The 20,528-nt window shown below is 47.4% G+C and overlaps 1 protein-coding gene across 3 annotated transcripts in view; it reads left to right on the top strand.

The window, feature by feature from the left end:
- NRP2 (neuropilin 2) overlaps positions 1 to 20,325 on the top strand; it is an 89,154-nt gene extending 68,829 nt beyond the window's left edge. The window contains exons 16-17 of one of the 3 annotated variants that reach the window (XM_050339873.1): positions 16,180 to 16,245; positions 16,915 to 20,325. In XM_050339873.1, coding sequence (XP_050195830.1) covers positions 16,180 to 16,245; positions 16,915 to 17,168 — 320 coding nt within the window. In that variant the 3' untranslated portion in view covers positions 17,169 to 20,325. Of the gene's footprint in view, positions 1 to 5,783; positions 8,690 to 16,179; positions 16,246 to 16,863 lie in introns of those variants that run through there. The other 2 variants (XM_050339872.1, XM_050339874.1) reach the window with 2 other exon arrangements.
- The last annotated feature ends 203 nt before the right edge of the window (positions 20,326 to 20,528 follow it).

The following is a 20,528-nucleotide window of genomic DNA, read 5'->3' as shown; positions in this document are numbered from 1 at the left end:
CTGCTAGGTGACAGGGCAGGCAAGCAGGCAAGTCCCCCTGTCTTGGGACTGAATTGCATTAGGAAACCATCACAAGAGGCACTCAGCCTCCTGAAGAGCAGCTAAGCCCAAAATGGGAAGGCTGAGGAGTAGTTTTCAACTGACTTAAATGAAAAAAAAACCCAGTAGCCAATTAAAGTGAAATCTGGTGGCGGTAACTCATGTTATGGTGAGGGAAGGTGGTTCTCTAGTTCATAGATGGTCTGGCAGTGGTGGTGTTTGACATGCTGGTGAAGGAAGGTGGGACTGGTCTGCTTGGAAGGGGAAAGGAGTTGGGAGGTAGAAGTGGGAGAGCAAATTGCCTTGAGGAGCTCTGAAGGTGACAGTCAATAAAAGGAAAACAAGGTGAAATGGTGCATTTAATAGCTTAATACTAGCCTGGAGCATAGAAACCAGTATTTCTCTGATCAAACCTACAGGGTAAGAGAAAAGGTGAGGAACTCTGAAAAACTGCCTTTCCCTTTGAGCAGCTGGTGGGGATGCTGTTTGTCTTGCTCTGGGGTGGGAAAAGCTATCTGCTTTTGCAGAGAAGATGAGTTTAGTCTAGCGGGGGGTTCCCTGTGTTTTGATTTTGGATTCTGTTTTCCTGCCTGCCTCTTCAGCAATGTGTCTGAGGGTTGTATTGTGATGAGGAGCAAAACTGGGGCTTCTCTTAACTTTAAAGTTGTTTTGTCAATTCAATCAACATGCCATTTGCTTTTGCTTGAACCCCTACTATGCTGGTGAACTGTAAGGTATGGCTGGATTCTACCCTAGAAGCAACTGCATTTCCATGTGGGCAAAACTGTCTCTCTTGTGGTATGTCCATTGGGATCTGTGGCAGTAAAGGAAAAGTAAACAAAGAGACTGAAGTCAACCCCGTCCCTGGGGATGCAGGCTGTGGAGTGTTCCCAACGTGAGAGACAAGTGCAGCGTGTAACACTGTATTTTACAGTCATACCCGTACTGTAACATCTAGGAATTCAAGTTTGCTTATTTATTAGGCTCCTTATTTATCTGATATTCAGGCTTGTGATGTTACTGAAAAGCTGCTGCAGTATTCTCAGCTGACAGTTAAAGCCTCGCAACCCTTCCTTACGTACACCATTGCTCTTTGTTCTCCTAAGCCTGGTCTGGTATCTATTTTGTGAACACCATCCTTGTCTTTTGTTAAATGTGTGTTATCTTCAGTTTGAACCTCTCGATGGGTCCTCACACTGAGTCTGTTCTAAAGTGCTTCTAACTCATATTGTTTCTTTTTCCTTTCACCCCATGCCTTGCTGCCTGTGTGCCTCTATTTCCCCATCCTATTCCCCAGGGCACACTGGCTGGGTTGCAACAGTGAGGTCCCTGAGCATCACAGGGCACACCTCCTCTTCACACTGGAACTTGTCAGCTTGTTCTAGTGGCTCCTGTCAATTCCTGGCTTCCTCAAGGACATCCTAGGATTAGTCCTGACAGGGGAGCAATTGCAGAAAAAGATTGAGAAGGTTTCCCTGGATGACAGGCAGGAACGGATGGCACGGAGGGATGGAGTGACCTGGGAAAGAGCAAAATACAGAGGGAAAAGATGAAGAAGTGAAGACTGGAGTCAATTACATGATAATGATTAAAATGAGGGAAAGACACAGATGCCCAGCAGAAGGAGAGGGTAAAATGAGGGGAAGAAATCCCTGGCTGGAGAAAAAGGAGCTGGAGAGGAAAGACTTTGCAGAAATTACTGAGATGTTCTGTAGCCCCCACCCCTGCAATTACATGATGAGCTGACAAAGTCAGATGCCATTAAAAATAATAGCAAATCCTTCCTCTCCTGGCTTGTGAGCAGAGCTGAAAATATGCACCTTACAGGCTCCAGGATCACAAGGCAAATAATAAGAAGAGAACTGTGTAGGTGGAATACGTTTCACTAGTGGGTCGGGATCTTACAAGACCAGTAAAGTGTGTTTAAACTGTGCTGCATTTGAGAGTTGATGCATTTCGCCCTTAAAGAAAGGGTATAACAAGTGTCTGGAAGCAAGGAATTAGATAAATATCAGGCTAAAAATAAGAGATGTATTCCAAAGAATGTGGAGACAAACCATGGGAAGAATTTGCCTTTGGGACTGATGGATTCTCTCATACTAGGTATCCTGAAATCAAGATAGAGACATCTTCCTGGAGAAATAACAGGTGGCAGTTATGGGGTTGAGGCTGACACTGGTTTTGTGGCATTCAGATTAGATAAGTGTAATACTTGCTTTCATCTGTACCATCTATGAAAAGTCCAGCTGTGTTACTTGTCCACAACAGGTAATGTCAGTGATTTCAGAAAGGAATACGAGCTGTGACATGGAAGTGGCAGAGCAAGGCAGGCAGCCCTTTAGGAAGCTCTTTGGAAAAGATTTTCTCCTTTTCTTCCCAAGATGATTTCTGCTTTTCCTTCTTTTGGGTTTTGATTCTTGCTGCAGAGCTCCAAAACCGGTCACTGTAGAGTCTTTCCTATTGGAAAGAGGATGGGGCTGTACCTGGACAGGTGGGAGGTATGAATGCCAGCAGCACACCCACATGAAATATCCACCCTGTAGGGATTAAATCTGGTTTTCACTGACTGGTGTCCCAAGCTGTGCTATAAACACAGCAGCCAAAAACTTGACAGCAACAGCAGGAGGCAGTTCTTATATTAAGATGAGAGCACTAGTGAATAAATGAGGAAGGGCAAGTGTGTGTATGTGTGGTGGAAGGCAAAGGGGAGTGGAAAAATTATTAAGTTAGGAAGATGAATTTTTTTTTTCCATCTCCCTGAGCAATGAACTTTTCCACTGATATAACAGAAAACTTCCAGAGAGCAGTAGAGCCAGTAAAAACAGAGCAGATAACATCAGTGCTGTGTGCTGAGTGGATGGGCAGCTATATTTAGTGTCTGGCAATGTAAGGAAGAACAATCATTAATGTTGGGAATTGGCTTCTTAAGGGCTTAGAGACAACTGAGTGTGATTCCTTAATGACTTCAGTTGCTAAATGAACTCTCCAGACTTCTGCTATCTCTTCAGCAGGGCCATGCAGTGCGGAAACAGGGGCTGAGGAAGGGCTCTGCACCACCCCTCACGCTTGCAGCCCTGGCTGTTGCACAGGGACATCTGAAGTGGGTCAGGGCCAAGCAAGGGTTGGCTTCCAGCTTCTTTAAGGTCCCCCAGGGATCCTTCCCACAAGCGGGATCATCTGGAGCACATCATGCTGCTTCCCTCCATCCCCAGGCAGACAGAGGTGCATGGGCAAAGGGCAAGGGCTGCAGGCTGGGCACATGCTTCTCTATGGCCAGACCGCCCTTTGTGCTCCCAGTCGTCCACTGGACAATTTGCAGCCACCAGGAGGAAACCTTCCTCCTGCTCTCTTGAGACTTAGGAGCTGTTGGCATCCCTGGCACCTGCCCCCTTTCCCCACCCCAGTTTCCACTGGTGGGGCCTGGTGCATATCAGTGGTGTGAGAGGCTGTTCACCCATAAATCTCTCGCTGGAGCAAGGCGCTGTGTAAGCAGAGAATGTCATCAAGTGTAAACACAAGTGGTCTCTACACAGCGAGCATCCCCATGATCTTTGCAGGGGTCAGCCCTGCACCCTGGTGCTGTCAAGCACAGGCGAGGTGTTGCTGATCCTTCGGGGATGGTGGTGGGTCACGTTTGGGTCTAGAGCAGCTTGCCCAGCTGGGTCTGTGGTGGGAGACAGTGGTGGGTTATCAGTGAAGCTCACAGGGAGCCAGCAGCAGCCCCCGTGGGGTGTCCCACACTGCCACCCCCCATACAGACAGGTGAGGGGCAGCAGCTGCTTGGGGAGGCAAGGGATGTGCTGCTTTCATTCCCCTGCACCAGGGTGGCTATTGGAGGTGGAGAAGGAGATCAGAGGGCTGCCTGCTCCTTACCTGTGCCATCCCCAACGCACAGCCCACCCTGTATCCCCATTCTGCAGGCACTGTTGGAGAGCGGAGGGACAGGACCACCCCCATTCCTGATGGCAGGGGGCAGCTGGGGTGAGATGGGTCGAGGGTGGCATATCTGACAGTTAGGTTTCTCCTGAGACATCCAAATTTCTTGCCTTCAGTGACAAATATGTGGGTGGTTCCCAGCCTCCTGCTCTGTAAAAACAGGATTTGTCTTGCTTGTGTGGGGTTTTTTCTAGGTTTTGAGGGGGTTTTTTGTTGTAGCTATTCATCTAAGTGAAGCGTTCATTCTTATTTTTATTCCCTGTGCCCAGGTTTTGGGGAAAAGGGAGGGAAGGGAAGCCTTGTGAGTGGCAGAGGAACCATCATTTTGCCTAATCTCCTGCTAGCAGAAGAAAAGCCATTGCCATCCCAAGTTTCCAGCCAGTGGCTCTGCTGTTAGGGCGGTGTTTGGAGGGGAGGGCAGAGCTTGTGCTGCAAGATGCATCCTGAGCTGTTTTGTATTTTCCCCTTGGCATCCTCCAAGTCTGCTCAGGAAACCCAGCTGGGGTTTGGTTAGCACAGAGCTCACTGATATGCTGACACCAAATCCAGGAGCCCCCAAAGTTCTTCTTGTCAGCACCTAGCCAGGGGGCTGCCCCCTACCACGAGCAGGCCGGGGGTAAGAGGAGAGGGTGAGCAGAGTTCAGGGGTCAGTGTGTCCTGCATCAGAGCGAACCCTTCAGAGAGCTTCCCTGGGGACCCCAGCCCCCTTGAAATAGCCAGTAAATAAATGTGGTGTAAAAATGCATCTCTCCATAGTTATTTACAGCTCTCTCCCACGAGTGTTGCTGGGGAGGTGAGAGCGGCGTGTGCAGGAGCAGTAGCGCAGAGCCGGTCGCGGGCCGTGGGCGGGAGCAGACCCCGGTGCTCGGTGCCAGCAGAGCCGCGTGTGTGGACATGCTCTGTGGACAGGTGGTGAGGCCCAGCACGTCTGATCAACAGATGTGTGCCGAGCTGTCCCGGGATGACCTGGGAAGGGAGAGCAGCGCCTTGCAGCCATGCCCTGCAGCATGCTACAGCTGCAAGAGTAGGAAGGGTTGACCATCGCTGAGCTGAGGAAGGGTGCTGCCTGCCCTTGGGTTCAAGGGAGGCAGGTACTTTTCCTGTTGCTTTATCAGCATGAATTCATAATCCTGGCTTGCTTAAGCTGCAGAGAGCATGAGTTTCTTATATGAGTGTTGGGTTGAATTTCGCGGCTTGTGCCATGAAAATAATTATAACCATCCCTTCTCACTTTAAAAAATAATAAGGAAATCTGTAGGTCTGTGAATGGGGCACCAACTGAGACTAGATCTGTGTGCAGAGCACTTTCAGACAGAGATCTTCTTCTGTGTCTTTTCAGTAAGAATGCCTAACGCTTCTCCTTGTAATCTCTTTTCCAGTCTCCTGTAGTAACTTCCTTGGCCATCTGAGATTATGCTTTACTTCCAATTAGGAACATGATGTGTTTTGTCACTGCTTGACAACATCTGCCATGTGGAGACAAAACCAGGTGGCTGATCTGGAGATGGCCAAAGAAAAGAAGGGAAAAAAACATTTGTTGATGCCAGAAATAACAGTAATAATAGCGTGCATATGGAATTTGTATTGCAATCCAGGCAGCCTGATTAATTAAAAGGGAAAAAAAGGCCCTTGAATATGCGGGCTCAGCAAATGCCAGGCTTTGCCCTCCCCTAGGAGCATGCCCCATATCCGGAGGCGGCTGTGGGACCTCGTGTTGCTCCGTGCTATACTCTTGAAAGCATGTGTGTTTCTTTTTATGCGTCTGCATGCCTCCCACCTAGCAACCCTGTTCTGTGTCTCCTCCCCAGGGGCAACCCTCCTGCCAGGGACCGAGCCCACAGTGGACACGGTGTCAGTGCAGCCCATCCCAGCCTACTGGTATTACGTTATTGCCGCCGGAGGTGCTGTTGTGGTGCTGGTCTCCGTCGCGCTGGCCCTTGTGCTCCACTACCACCGGTTCCGCTATGCGGCCAAGAAGAGCGATCACTCCATCACCTACAAAACCTCCCATTATGTCAACGGGGCCCCCGTGGCCGTGGAGCCCACCCTAACCATAAAACTAGAGCAAGACCCCAGCTCGCGCTGCTGAGAGCCGAACAGGAACAAGAGAGCAAACAAAACACAAAACAGACAGACAGACAGAAACTAAGACTTCAAATACGTTGCCTCAGTTTTGCACTTTTTTCCTTACCTAGCATAAGTGTGAACTCTTAGACATCTCCGTCCCTTCTCCGTCCCCCAGCCCTCCCCGAATCTTTTACAAACTAAACTAATGCTGCATCTTGGATTGCAAGAAGAGACACACCGCCCCTTCACTTCAGAAGTGAACACTCCCTTTCGATTACTTTTCAAGGAGTCTTGGGGTGTCGGGTGGGGATTTTTTGTTTTGTTTTGTTTTGTTGTGTTTATTTGGGGAATATTTTTTTTGTTGGTCAGCTTCTTTGGTTTGTTTTTTTTTTCCTCCTCTCAGTAGGCAGGCTGCAAGGGAACTTGATGGCGAGCCTGGAAGCTTGTGTGTGAGGCTCGTGTGCATGTGGGTAAATCTGTGTGTGTGAGTGTGTATGGGAGTGCATATGACTGACTGAATGTATATTTAGAAACATCCCCTTTTTAATTTGCTTATTGTTGCTTCTACTTGCACAGGGAATGCTTTTTTATTGTTGTTAATTCCCCCCCATCCTTCCCACCTCCTCTCTGGAAGGTCTGGGACGTGTTTATGGTGAATGCCCTGATTTGTTTACTTGGGGAAGAGAGCAATGCTTTTTTGTTGCCTTATCTAGCTTTGGCTGGGTTTCTTGTTTGATAGTGTTAATGTCTTGGGTGCAAATTGAGAAGAGGCCAGGCTGGACAGTAGGAATGTCCACCTCAGATGGCTAGAAGAATCCAGAGAGGTCCATAGATGTTCAAAAAGTAAGATCTCTCCATCTTATTCGTTCTGCAGCCAACATGATAACACAGCCATTGTTTGGAAGAGGGAGGGGAAACCCTCCTCTTCCCCCACCCACAAGTGAATCTATTTAAAGTTGCCTTATATCAGAGAAGCTCATAATGAATGTTTTGTTTGTATATGTTAAAGCCAGCCTTAGGGTAACACACAGACTTCAGCAGGTCTTAGTGGATGCTAAATACTGTAGTTTCTTGAGAATTGAAGGTTTATTTATTTAATAAGTATCCTCGCTCTGGGTGCTGATGGTTTTGCTTTTACAGGGGGAAGGGGGAGAGGGCTCCTCCTTGTCTTTCTGCTAGAAATGTTCAAGGGACAAGTATAGTTCCCATTTTGGGTTTGTTTTTTTTTCCTCTGCCCAATTCATAGCTGCTGAATCATAAAAATTGCCAGTTGACTTTCTAGAATGTCAGTTTTGCGTTTGCTAATGTTCTGCTTCTTAGAGCGCCAGTAACATCTAGCAAGCAAAGCCCAGCCAGTGCGCCTGGGGGGCCCAGCTATTGCTGCTGCTTAACCGGGGAGGCAAGGAGGAGCCTCCACATGCCTCTGACTGTTGAATGGCCCAGCATATTGTAGTGGAAATGCCTTATATAAATTACTGAATGATGACATGCAAAAGTGGTTTGAATCGTTAACCCTAATCTGTTTGCAGGCAAAAAAAGTACCTCCAATGAGCAAGGTTCTCCATCTTGTTTGTGTTCATTTGTGTTCAGTGATCAGAATCCCTCCCTCCTCTTAAACTTGCTAGTGCCCATCCCTCCTTTGCCCATAAATATTGCATAAAATGAATCAAGATGAGCAGCTCTCTTAACTTCCCTGCAGTCTTGAGCTTCCTTTTGAAATGGGAAAAAAAGTAGAAATACAAACGGTGCTGTGCATAAGTAGTATTGGCCCCTATGGCAGCAGAGCCCTGTCCCCAGGGAATCTCTGTTGACGGGGGTGTCACTCTCCCCCACCTCCTTGCCTTAATTCATGCAGCCACTTTTAGCTCTCCATGCTGTTTCCACAACAGATTTCAGTGGGACCCCCTCAGCTGCAGCAGCAAGTGTCTAAAACATGCAGGGAGTGCAGAAAAGACCCAGGGTGATGTGCCATGGTGAGCACATTGGGGTGGTGGCTGCTCAGGGCAGCCTTGCACCTGGGAGCCAGGCCTGGCTCCCACAAGGTTTTCAAGAGCAGCAGGGATGTGCCTGTCTCAGCAGGGCCAGAAGGGACCCCGGGGAGCTCCTGTCACTTTAAAGACAGTACCACTTAAGGGTTCCTGGAGAGGGGCTTCTAGGGCCAGGGTGCTTTCACCATGAGCCTCCTCATCACACAGCACTCGTGTTGGGGTGCATATGGTTTGGGATGTGAAATCCCATCCCCCTCAGCCAGCTGCAAATTAAAACAGATGTGAAATACTGGCATGCACTTGCTGCATTATCAGGTCAGTGTAAGCCATGTCAGCAGAGAATACTGTCACATTTCCAAAGTCAGTTTAGTCTCCCTAGTTCAGATGATCTCCTCACTTTTGTCCAAGTTCACCCCTATGGACTTAGCAAGTGTGCATTGGTGTGTCAGAGAGGAGAATGTGGCACCCTGTCCTTCAAACCAAAATCACCAAAGACAAAACAGAAGGTCACTTAGAGATTTTTACTCCCAGTTCTCCCCTGCTCAAGCCCTGACATCCCCAGCATTGCCCAGTTGCCTGTGTGTGAAAAATATCTTGTGGAATTTTGAAATTCTTTGAAGATGTATTGTGTGGAATGTAATAAAATGATGATATTTTTATACAAATATCTGGGGTTTTTCTTTCTTCTTCTTTCTTTGCTAAAAAGAACGCTGTTGGTTGAAGCAAAGAGGAGTTTCAAAACACCATGTTTTCTTTTGGAGCATCAGGGCTATTTCTTTTAGCAAAGTGAAGCTCCTGTCCTGTGCAACCCAGCTCCCAGCAGCACATCTGCTGTGTGCACCCTGCCTTGCTGCACTCAGGATCAGGCCATTAATAGCATCTTTTAGATCCATTACACTTGTACCGGTCCTTAGTGGGACTTTTGGGCAGCTGGACTGACACTTGGGATTGTTTGGGGATTTCACTAACGTTGCCTAAGTGCTAAATTGCTCAATGTGATTATGCAGAATTTTTTCAGGGGGCCCCTGGAGACAGGACATCTGAATTCCCAGGGCCCCTGGGGCTGGCTTGGCTGCCAGCTCAGCTGAGCTGCATGTACTGTCCCTGAGCACAGCAAAAAAAGGGTAAGCCATTACCAAAATTAATAATGAAAACAGCAATGCGGTCCTCTTCTGTGCAGTCCTTTCCTCTGCATGTCAGACTGCACAGGAGACCTCCTCGGGAGTGGCTTGGTTGCCACAGCACGGAGTGTTTGGAGAGGTGTGTGTCCCTTGCCTTTCCTTCACCTGAGTCCTCCCAACTTGTCACAGGGACCTCTGCTGCAGCGCTTCTGCTTCCTGTCTTCTCTAGGTGCACCTTTCACCCCTTCAGCAGAATCAGCAGCATCACATTTCATGTGAAATACATTTTGCTGCCAGTTTGAAAAGTTTTTCCTTCCCTCCTTCATTTATTTTCCTTCTTTTATACTCTTTACCCTGGCATACTGCTCAGCTTTGCAATGAAACTTCCTGACTTTACTAGGAATTCAGGCCATCAACAAAAAAATAATTCAAATGTGATCCCTTGCATTGGCTGCTCAAACATAAGCAAAGCTGAGGACACATGCTGCTTTTCTGGGAGAGGGCGGTTTTTTTTTTTTTTCTTGCTCTAATTGTACAGCAAAGCCCATACACTTGTAATTTGCATTTTGTACACTTCAGCGACTGTTCAGGCAAAATTCAAAACAAATATGCACATGTGAAAAACAGGGAGGGAGAAACTGGCTGATGGCTTCCCAACAAGGAAGAAAAAAATTCTGTTAAGTAAACAGACGAAAAGGGAGGAATCATTTAGGGTCTAATTATTCTGTACGTGAGCCACAGACAGATTGACCGGAGAGCTGGGTGCTGCTCAGGCTGCAGCACATCCTAGGGAAGAAAGCGGCTAAATTAGAATGCTTTGTTTAAGGAAATAAATACAACTTGGTGTGATTTTGATGCATACTCTTCTGCCAGTAACTTCATGAATTCAAGTGTCTACTTAAAAAAAAAAAAAAGGCTCAACTTTTTGGGGTAGCAGTTGGGGCTCTATTTCGGGGAGCGGTATTAGAGGTGGAAGCCTGATGTCTCCCGTGTGTCATGGGGAGGCTCTGGGCATGGCTCGCTGGTGGAACATGGGGTGATGGTGTCAGTCTTTTTATCTTTGTGGTTGTTGCTGTGTTGTAGGGAAGGCAATGCCATGCAGTTGGTAGAAAGGCATCCATGGGCATTCTCTCTAAAAGGTGGGGCAAAGCCAGTGCCTAATGGGGATGTGAGAGATGGAGCACTGGCCTAGCAAAGCAAAGAGCGCTGAGGGAAAGGGAGGGCTGCGCTGTGCCGTGGCAATGTCAGCGTGCCCGAGATGGCTGATCGCTCAGGCTGCAAAGTGCAGTCCTCGTTCACCAGCCGAGAGACTGGCTGCACAGTTGGGTCACCTCCTGCCAGGGCATGCACCTGCAGGATGACACTTGGCACAGGGACACCAAAGCTGCTTCCCCCTGGGTTGTGGGGGCGAGGTTGGCTTTTCCTGGCAGGGATGAAATGCCTCTGCTCGTGAGTGCAAGGGAACAAGGTAGAAACTGGACTGTGCACGGGCTGTTTGGATTTTTGCCCCTCTGGAAATCCTGTGAAAACCTACTGATTTATCGGGGCCGGCCCCCGCTTACTCTGTGTCAGGGCAGCAGAGTGAGGCGCGCAGACAGCAGGCGAGGCCCCGAGGCAAGCTTGGACAGCCGCCTGGCTTTCTGCCACAGCTCCTCCATCAGTGGCTTTGGCGGCTCTGAGCAGAGACTGCAGGCGTGACTGCCAGTTTGAGGAATCGTGTCGTTAGCCACTGCGCTGTAAAAACAAACAGCAACCACGGGGAGGGTGATAAACATATCAGGATGCCACAGAGCTGCCAGCTTCTTCCCCAGCTCCAAGTCCTTGCAGGGTGGCAAGTGCTGCCCTTGCACCAAGGAGCTACTCGGTCTGGGACTGGTGAGCTCTAGCACAGGGAGCCGAACCTGAGTGTACCCTTAGCCAGATAGTCCAACACTAAGGGAGAGGGAGAGGAAAACCATGCTGTGTAATGCCACCATCATGCATACAGCATGCCACCACCACTGTTTCCCTGGCCTGGTGTTGGTGCAGAGGAGAGGTGCAAAAATAGGGCACACTGGAGAAGGCATCAGGCTGCAACAGGGGACGTGTCTGCTGCAGAGAGGGTTTGGCAGGGTCCTTGTTTGGGCAGCCACCTTGGCCATCTCCCATGTGTGCAGCAGAGCAGGGTGCCACATGTTGGAGGGCAGCACCAGGGCTGGAAACAGCTGCCTGCTCTCATCCCCCTCTGCACCAAGCCTGGTTTCATGTCTCCAAGTGCTTTTGGTGGGAGGTCTTCATCTGCCCAGCCACACTTCCACATGTTATCTGCACATGGGAAGCCCAAGGAGTGCAAGAGGCTCCTCGGTGCCCCCCAAAAGATGGTTCCATGGTGTGCACCATTGACCACTGCCAGGACAGCCCCGAGGCTGAGGATCAGGTCCAAGGGTTCCTGCACTGCAGAGGCAGCCGGGCCAGGGAGTGGTTGCTTGTTTGCTTTCTTTAATGCTCAGCTGTAGCCAAAGCACTGTTTTAATTTGAAATTTGGCAGGGATTAATCCTTCTGTAAACTGAAGTAGTTCTGTGTTTCTGGAGGAGTGGGGAAGACAGAAGTGAGGTGGATTTTCAGCTGGAAATAGAGCAATGAGGGATTCAGAGGGAGTGTTTCTGCTTGGTGCCTATGCTCCTGCTTTGAGAAGTGTTTCCCCATTCACTGAGGGTGGGAGGTGTCACCCCCAGCCCCCGGGGCTCCCAGCCAGAGGAGCAATGTTTCACTGCTGCCAAGCAGAGCGGTGTCAAGGCGAGGCCACCATGGCTGCTCGACTGTGTCAAAACAAAATGATGTGTGTTGGAGTCACGCTATTGCTGCAGAGAGAAAAGGACTGGGAATGAGCAAATAGAGAAAAGCAAGGATGAGTGTGGAGACAGAGCTCTGTCTCTCCCTGCCAAGGCTGGAAAGTGGCAGTTTCTGCCCCCGTTTTCCTGGATATGGCTGTGTTTAATGTTTCAGGGCACTGTTGGCACTGTTTGGCAGCAAAGCACTCCTACGCTCCCCTTTCTGGGCTGGATAGCAACTGGCCAAGAGGGATGTTGTAGCAGCAGGAGAGAGGGGTGAGCATGTAGCTGGCTGCCCTCTGGTCCTTTCCACAGTGGGGAATCAACCACTTCCCCAGAAAGACCAATTTGTTGTTCCTCCTCCCTCCTACACGTTCTGCTCTTTTACCTCAACAGTCACAGCCACAGATGTTACTGTGGAGTGAAAGATGGTAGGTAGCAATGCGCACAAGCCACCATCACCTGGTGCATCCCCTTCAGCCCCAGAGCCCATGGACCCCTGCAGAAAGCGGGGAGTAGGAGCATGGGGATGGTGGGAGTGCATCCTGGGTGCTCTCCAGGCCAGGCTACCCTGTGCCAGAGTGGCTGTGGGCAGGCAACAAAAAGAGCTGGAAATTTCTGCAAGTTCGATATATTGTTTGGGAAAGGCACTTCCTGCTGAGTGCTCGTTTTGTTCACCCAGAAAGAGTCGAAGAGGCGCTGTGGCCACTACCCACAAATGCCTGTGTGTAAAGAGATGTGGTGTGATAGAGCTCTGCCCCACTGTGGAGGGACCCAGGAGGAGGCAGCACTCAGTGCCTGGATTTAAACCAGACAATGTCAGTCTAGAAAGAAACAGCAACTTTTTTTTCTTGATGGTTGCCATTCACCTTGGAAGAATGTGTCCAGGTTCCAGCAATCAGGACTTGGTGTTCTCTGCACCAGCCAAGGGCTATTGCTTTGGAGAGGTCTCTGCCTGAGGCGGTGGGCATTGCTGGTAAGCCCGTGCAGGAGAGCTGGCATCCTGCATGTGTAGTGATGGGAAATACATGCCAGTCCTTATGACATGCTGAGCTCATGCTGAGCTCAGGTTTGGAGAGCTTTCCTGCAAGAATCACATACATGTCTATGGTGGGACACCAGATAACCTTGTCTGCCCTTGTGCCTCCCTCATCTGCGCTGGCCCAATCCCTCCCAGCCCTGCTACTATTTTAAAACAGATGTACACTGAAGCTCTGGAAATACTAATTCTCTCCTGCTCTCCTTCCATGTTAGTTTATACAAACATGGTACTTAAGTCAGTCCTTTTCTTTGATTAGAATTTAATCTTTCATTTTTTCAGGTCCCATAAATTAGATTTTTAGCTGGCAGTGCTCTCAGATCCAACAGATAACAGTCTTTCTTGGCATCAGGCTGTTTCCAGCATCATTGCTAACATCATCTTTTGGGCATGACTGGCTAGGTGCTCACAGCCATCATTCAGCACACCAGCTTTAAAAAGCACCTTTCACTCAGGAGAAAGCATTCTTCCTTCATGCTTAAATACAGTTCCCCCTAACTTTCTTGCCTCCCTTTCTCCAATAGATGCAATATATTCTCCATTAAAATGCAAAGTAAATTGTACCTGGAAGCTGCCCTTTAAAGAATCAGCTCTCCACAACAGAGAGCGATGCATGTTTCTCCCATTCTGCCCAGCAGTCTGCAGGGCTTTTCTGGGAAGCCCTTTCCAAGACGGCTGCTTTCTGTGGCCTGCCTCACTTGTGACAGTATTGCTGAGACTTGTTCCAGAGGAGCCTCATTGATGACAAATAGCAGTCTAAATTCTGTGACAGGCTAGATTCTAAATCATCTCCATTAGGAACTGAACTGAGACCACCAGCTTCAATTCCCACAGACACCCACACAGCCCCAGCTGATTCAGTTAATGACTCGAGAAACCCCAGAATGGAAAAAGAAATGTCAAATTATGTTTTTCCAAAGCTGGTGTAGAGCCCTGCGTGATAACATATAGTTGAATAGCAATGAAATGGCATGTGGGGAACAGAAGAATGAGGGCCCAAGGAGGAAGGAGAATGGGCAAGGAGGAAGATATCATTTAAGCAGGACTTAAGAGTCATATTAGCATGGGGAATTGAGCAAATTGCTAGAAGAGTAAATAGAGTCTGGGCTGGGCTTTTTGTATAAATGTTCTTTCTTTTCAAATTTTCCCAGCGCTCCTTCCTTTTAGTCTGGACAAACTGGTGTTCTTTTGAAAGTGTTAATTAACCAATACTTCTTTTTCCCTGGCTTTTCCCTCCAGGTTACCCTGGGAAACAACAAAAGGACCAAATTGCTAGCTTGTTTTCATACAAAATTTAGAGCAGCTACAATACGGAAAGGCAAATGACTTCCAACAGTCTTTCCCCACACATGGGCTCCTTGGGCAGACTGTGGCCTGATTTCAACCTCTGCTCATCTTCGAGCAACATACAGTTTCTGTAGGGTTGTGTGGGTGACACGGATGGCAAATCTCACCGCTTGTCTTCCAATGGACGACTAGCAATGCACTCTCCACGTGTGAACTGCTTTGCAAGTTATTTTTCCACATGTTTGGTTCTAAATGTTTGCAAGAGGCCCTCAGGCAGTTCTCCCAGCCCTAAGATGTTGCCATCTGGGCCTGTCAGTTCGAGAAATGTTGAGAAATCATGTGAACTCGCTGCTAAAGTGAGGATTTATGGAAGACAGTGTGCACCTATGTTTCTTCAACAAGCTCCCAGCAGCCTTGAGTCAGTTTAACTACGTGACTCACTAAAAGCAGAACTCATCATCAGGAGGGTTGTATGTGTTCCTGTTGCCAGATTCACTTGAAAATTCAAAGAAATCCCTTAATCCTTTGAGTGTTGTTGCAGTTCTGCCCAAGGAATGGGTATTTTGGAAGGTATCATCAGTACCAGCACAGAGGATCTCTGCAGTCAAGTGTAAGGTGGTGTTGAGGCAGCACGGTGTTCAGTAGAGCCCCCCACTCTGGAAGTGAACCTTGAAATGTTGCTGGCAGGGATTGCCTGATACAGCTGCCTGGGATAGCAAAAAAATGGATTTGAAAATTCAGGAGGCCTTTTCAAGTCCTAAATATCCATGCAAATATGCAGAAATATTCTCTCATAAGGTTTTGAATCATTTCTTTGCACATGTTTTTTTTAGTCACAAATTACACTCTCAGGTTTTGGTTGTTTATAAGTAACCTCTTTAAACTCTTCTTGCCATTTTTGCACAAGACACAAAGTAGTCTTGGTTTCCAACCACAACTATTTCAAGGGTGTGACTTCTATCACTTTCTAGTACTCCCTGATTTTCTGCATTCCTGATCATTTCAAGACACCTTCTCAGCTGAGGACCCCAAGTTACAGTCAGCTTTGAAAAGTCTTGGCAGATTGAAATGAAAAGACATTTTCTTTTGGAAAAGTGAAAAAGAGCCATGGTAACTGTACGTAGAGATAGAAGACTGCACAGGAAAATAGCTTACTTCTGCTCAGATTATAGTATGTGCATTTGGTTACTAGTCCTTGGTCTGTGCTGAACAATAAAAAGAAATGTCATCACTAAAAGGAACTTGGATCAGAGAAATATTAACATAAATGCCTAGATATGAACACCCCTTTGCCTCTCTCCCAATTTCAAGCAGCTTTTGCATTAAAACATATAATGATGACACACGAATTCCTCAAATTACTGTGAATTTATCTGAAACCCAAAGAGGAACTGGATCATTGAAGCTCTGTATCCAGTAAAATGTATGGGAAAGGATGAGAAACAGAGTGTGTGCTAAATGGATCCGACATTAGTGGCAAGTAATGAAAGGCACTAAGATCCTATTCAAAGTTGTAAGGGTAATACCCAGGAGTATGTTAACAGTGAATTATGGCCATTATGCAGGCACCAGTGGCAATATTTTAGTGCTGTTCAGGTTGTCTGGTTTCTTTGCTTTTTGCTCTCTTTTCTTCTTAAAAGCTGGTCATTTGGTGGTCATGAAATGTGATGTAGTGGGAACATCCCATTCTCTCAGAGGTGCAAGAGTCTTCATTGACTTGGGCCAAAGGAAGAAAATAAAGAGTTCTTCCTCCTTCCACGAGAAAGAGCACTGAAGTAGTTTTAACTGTTAACTTTTTTTCTGGCTGGTTTCACAATCCAGTGACCAGTGGCAATAACACCCCCAAAAAGGCCTCTTTTAACAAACAGTGCTTCCCATTTTGTTGTTCTAGTGAACTTCCCAAGAACAGAGGATGACTTTCCGAGCTCCGAGCAAGACTTTGAAGACAATGATCCAGGTTGGTACCCAAATGCCACATGGGCAATTTAGCTGTGGCAACTTGTGTTTTAGTATCAGATGGTACAATTACTCACAAATTTCAGCTTTAGTAGGTGTTAAGAGCTTGAACACACTTAAAAACGTACACTGATGAGGTGGCTTAGATTCTGGACAAAGATATTCGTTTTCTTTTTCTGTTTTCCTTTTTCAACAGCCAGCAACCTTGCAAAGTCAATATATTGTATTTGTGTTAGGACAAGTGAAACTGATCTTTCAAGCATTAATTGCTGCTTGCATAGCATTTTGACTTGTAAATGAAAAAAATTAAGTCTGAGAACTGTGACAGATTGTTCCCATAGTTTTGAACCCAGTGGCACTGGAAGGGCCAGAGTTTCAGGGGGTGTAAATTGCTGGCATGCTCTGTAAATGGTCTGTCTGATGTGTACAGAGTGCTTAAATTTCTTGGTAGTTCAGTGCTTCACAGTATTTCTAGACCTGGTTTAGTGAATCCTGCTGAACTACTCCCATATATATACTTACATCTTTTTTAAGCCATCACAGCTCCAAGTAAGTAATGTATAAAGGTGAGAGGGAATAAAAAGTGATCCCTGGATAATAAGTGCCCGTTCCACTGCAGATTACTTTGGATCGGATAGGAACGACACACTGTTCTCTACTAACTCTCCAGGAACCCCGAAGCTGGACAAAGAAAAAAGCTGGCTATACACCCTGGATCCCATCCTGGTGACCATTATAGCAATGAGCTCCCTCGGTGTCCTCCTCGGGGCCATCTGTGCTGGTCTGCTCCTTTACTGCACGTGCTCGTATGCCGGGCTGTCCTCACGGAGCTCCACCACGCTGGAGAACTACAACTTCGAACTGTACGACGGCATCAAGCACAAGGTCAAGATGAACCATCAGAAGTGCTGCTCGGAAGCCTGATGGGTGCCTGGGGATCACCCTTGGCATTGTGCCCCATGAGGTGGGCTGGCAGGGGGTAATTTTTTTGCTGTTTTCTATGGGAACTGAATGCCATAACAGGGAATGAGGGGAGCAGGAGGAGTGAGGGGAGTTGTCGCTCCTGCCACCAGGTACTGCTGGCGGGTTGCACTCTCCCAGGACTGAGTGGGTTTTCCTGCAAACCAGGCTGTGCTGGGCAAAGGGGGTAATGAGCCCCTCATTTGTTGGTTCATCTTCATTTTCTGCTGATGCGAGTGGCTGGGATGTGGTGAGGGAGACTGGTTTACCTTTTGGATGTGAGAAACTAAATGTTGATCGTTATTTCCCACCTCCTTTCTCTGGTGAGTTGCTGAGAAGGCTGAGGGATTTCTTTAGAAATAACATATACACACACACATGCAGAGACCTTGTCCATTTTAGACTCCATCCAGATATTGTTGTAGGGATTTGTGCACTTCACACTAAGAATAGGAAGCTGCAGTTTGCAGTCCTGAAAATGGAAGCATGTTGTTACCTTCAACTTTCCTAATCCTGGTGCTGGGGGAAAGGTGGGATACTGGCTTTAGTGTCAATGGTAACAATACTGCTTTCTGAAATTATTAAGAAATAAAATAGAAAGGAAACCCTATGTGTAGAAGCACCTCTTTGAGAGAAGCTGAAGAGCCTTAAAGTGATTTGTGAATAAGAGCCATTTATTAAATCCAGATCTTTGATTGCAACAACTGATGCCTTCATCAGGAAGGCCTCTCTCTGAATCTCCCACCCCTCTTGAGCCTGCCATTTTTCTTTTTGTTATAATGAGAAAATTGCAGCAAACAAAAGATAGAGCCTGTCAGGTGTCCGGCGCTTAGGCAACGGCTTTGGGAAGGGGGCTTCACTTGGGGTTTGACTTGAGGTACAGTGCCAAGGCCTCTCCAAAGTGCCAGGGAGAGAAAATGAACAGGGAAGGAGTCTGGAGCCGTACCCACAGCCCCCATGGTACAGCCTGGCCATGGTACCCACAGGCCCCCCCTCATTTTCACAGTTCTCCCTTTCTCCCTGGAGCTGGGGGGCGTGAACTGGTGCCACCAGCACCGCTGGACCAAATGGCTGCCGCCACATTCCCTTTGGAGCAAAGCTGCGCTGCTCCTGATCAGTAGCAAAACCCCCAAGTTTTATTTATGAGCTGTGCTTTTTTTTACTTTGAACAAGTGCCTTAGAAGAAGTATTTTTCCTCCATCTGATGATCAGTGCTGTATCAAACAGCAAGTGAGGCCTTCATCCTTCCCTGCAAAACACTCTTCTTCACCACTTTCTGCCGGGTAGGGCCCAGTAGAACAAATCTGGTCCTTCTGCTTTCAAGTGGTCTGGCTACATTGTCTGGCAGCTGATGCTTCTCTACTTACCACTGTGCTGTGGAAGAGGAGTCTTAGGAAAACAACTGAATGGAGAAAAAGAATTCAAATGCTGGGTTCCAAACCAATGTCTTAATTTCCAATTCAGCACAGGTGGATCACCCCTATTAGCTTGCACATACGTAAATGAGAAACCTTTCCAGCACACTGGGTTTCCTTTTTCAGGGGCTCCTTGCAAATACTTGATGTATCTTGATTTGTACATTTCACCTGGCAAATAGTTGGGGTTGGGGAGGGAATTTTTTTCTTCACTAACTGCAGAGCGACAAAGGTGTGATGTGCTGTGAAACTCAGTTGGCCCAGCCCCTGCAAACACACTATGCAGGAGGCCAGGTGTTTGGGGAGAGGAGCAACATCTGGAGAGGAGATGAGCATGGACACATGAGCAGTGCCACAGCTGCTCCTCAGTACTCTGGGAATAGGAACATTTGTCTAGTGTTTCACGAAGAGCTCCCTCAGACAATAAGTTTTTAGGAAAAAAAGAAAAGACTTCTCTGCTGTAAGAAAGACGCGCGTGTACTGGGGGAGCAGATACCAGCAGCTGCGTCATCAGAACATCCGTCGTTCGTACACACACGCAGAGACGCGCACACACAAAGGCCTTGGGTTTTTTAATTCACACTGTGCACCCGACAGAAACAGCAGTAAATGTATCTCTGATTCTCCTTTTGAATCACCTTATTTCTTTCGGCATTCTTCGCAGACAAATTCCACAGGGGTGTTATTTTACTGTACAAAAGAAACAGAGGCAGTGAGAGGAAATGTACCAGACCATTTCAAAGCTGGATTGCTGCTGCTCAATGATTTTATCCCCTTCACATCACAGGAGAGGGGAAGGATGAATGGAAAAGGACCATACACTAGAAAAGCCAACTTAGGCAAACAATAGGTGAAAATATATAATTAAAAAGGTGATGTTATGGTGTCTAGTAGGCGTACAGAGAGAAGAGTTCATATATACATATATTCAGAAATAGTGTGTTTGCACACGCACGTGAATTCTCTGTATGTATCGTGTATGTGACTTATTCTGTGGGACTGACTCGTGTTAATGTATCTCTTGATCTGGGGCAGGAGAGTACTGCTGATCTTGGCACTAACGTGGCACGGGCCCAGTGAAGCGCCCACCCTGCGTGTCCCACCTGCCCCTTGCAGATGGGGCAGGGCCCACGTGTGCGCTTGCCAGGTGGGAGAAGGCCGAAAATGCTGCACAGCCAATACCTCACTTACCTCTGCCGGGTGCTTTACTGTTCTACGGAAAACTGTGTTTGATTGTAATTTTAACAGGGAGGGCGGGGGAAAGTCATCAGTGCATTCAATTCATTGCATCCGCCTCTGCAAATAGATTAGATTTGCTGATCACAATTCCCTCTGTGAAATTCGGAAAAAGAAAAAAAAGGTGTTAAGGCCTTTGCTTAAACGGGCTGTTGCCTCCACACCCTTCCTATGGCGAGGACATGTTGCTAATGGGCTGTAGCGCTGGGTGACTTCATTTTGTGGGAAGGTGCCGGAGGTGAGCATGGGAATTAAACCATTAAGAAATTATATGCAGAAATGGAACTTCTCCAAGGTTTGCAGTTCAAGGTATTTGATCGTTCACTGGCTGAGCCAGGACTTACGGACTTAAAAGAGCTTTTACTGTGATTCTTCGGTGTAAAAAACAAAACAAAACAAAAAAAACTGTGTTTATATGATTTGTATAAAAACCTTTTAAAATTACTATTTAATAAACATTATGGTAGAGATTATGTTTCAGTGGCTTTTTTATTAATGAAAAAGCAGCAACAAGGAGCCCAAACTGAGAGGGCTGTGGGTGGCAGAAACCCCAAGGAAACGAGGCACTGCCAGAGGCACAAAGGGCCATGCCCATTGCTCTCCTTTGCTATATGCTGCCTATCCCTTTGGATTACCCCAGGCTGCCTCTCACATCGAGGTGATGTAGGGCTTC

Source organism: Myiozetetes cayanensis, unplaced genomic scaffold (assembly GCF_022539395.1).
Source record: "Myiozetetes cayanensis isolate MyiCay16 unplaced genomic scaffold, myiCay2020 scf9, whole genome shotgun sequence".
Taxonomy (NCBI): domain Eukaryota; kingdom Metazoa; phylum Chordata; class Aves; order Passeriformes; family Tyrannidae; genus Myiozetetes; species Myiozetetes cayanensis.
Note: the sequence above shows the minus strand (reverse complement) of the source record. Positions and strands in the feature narration are given on the sequence as shown.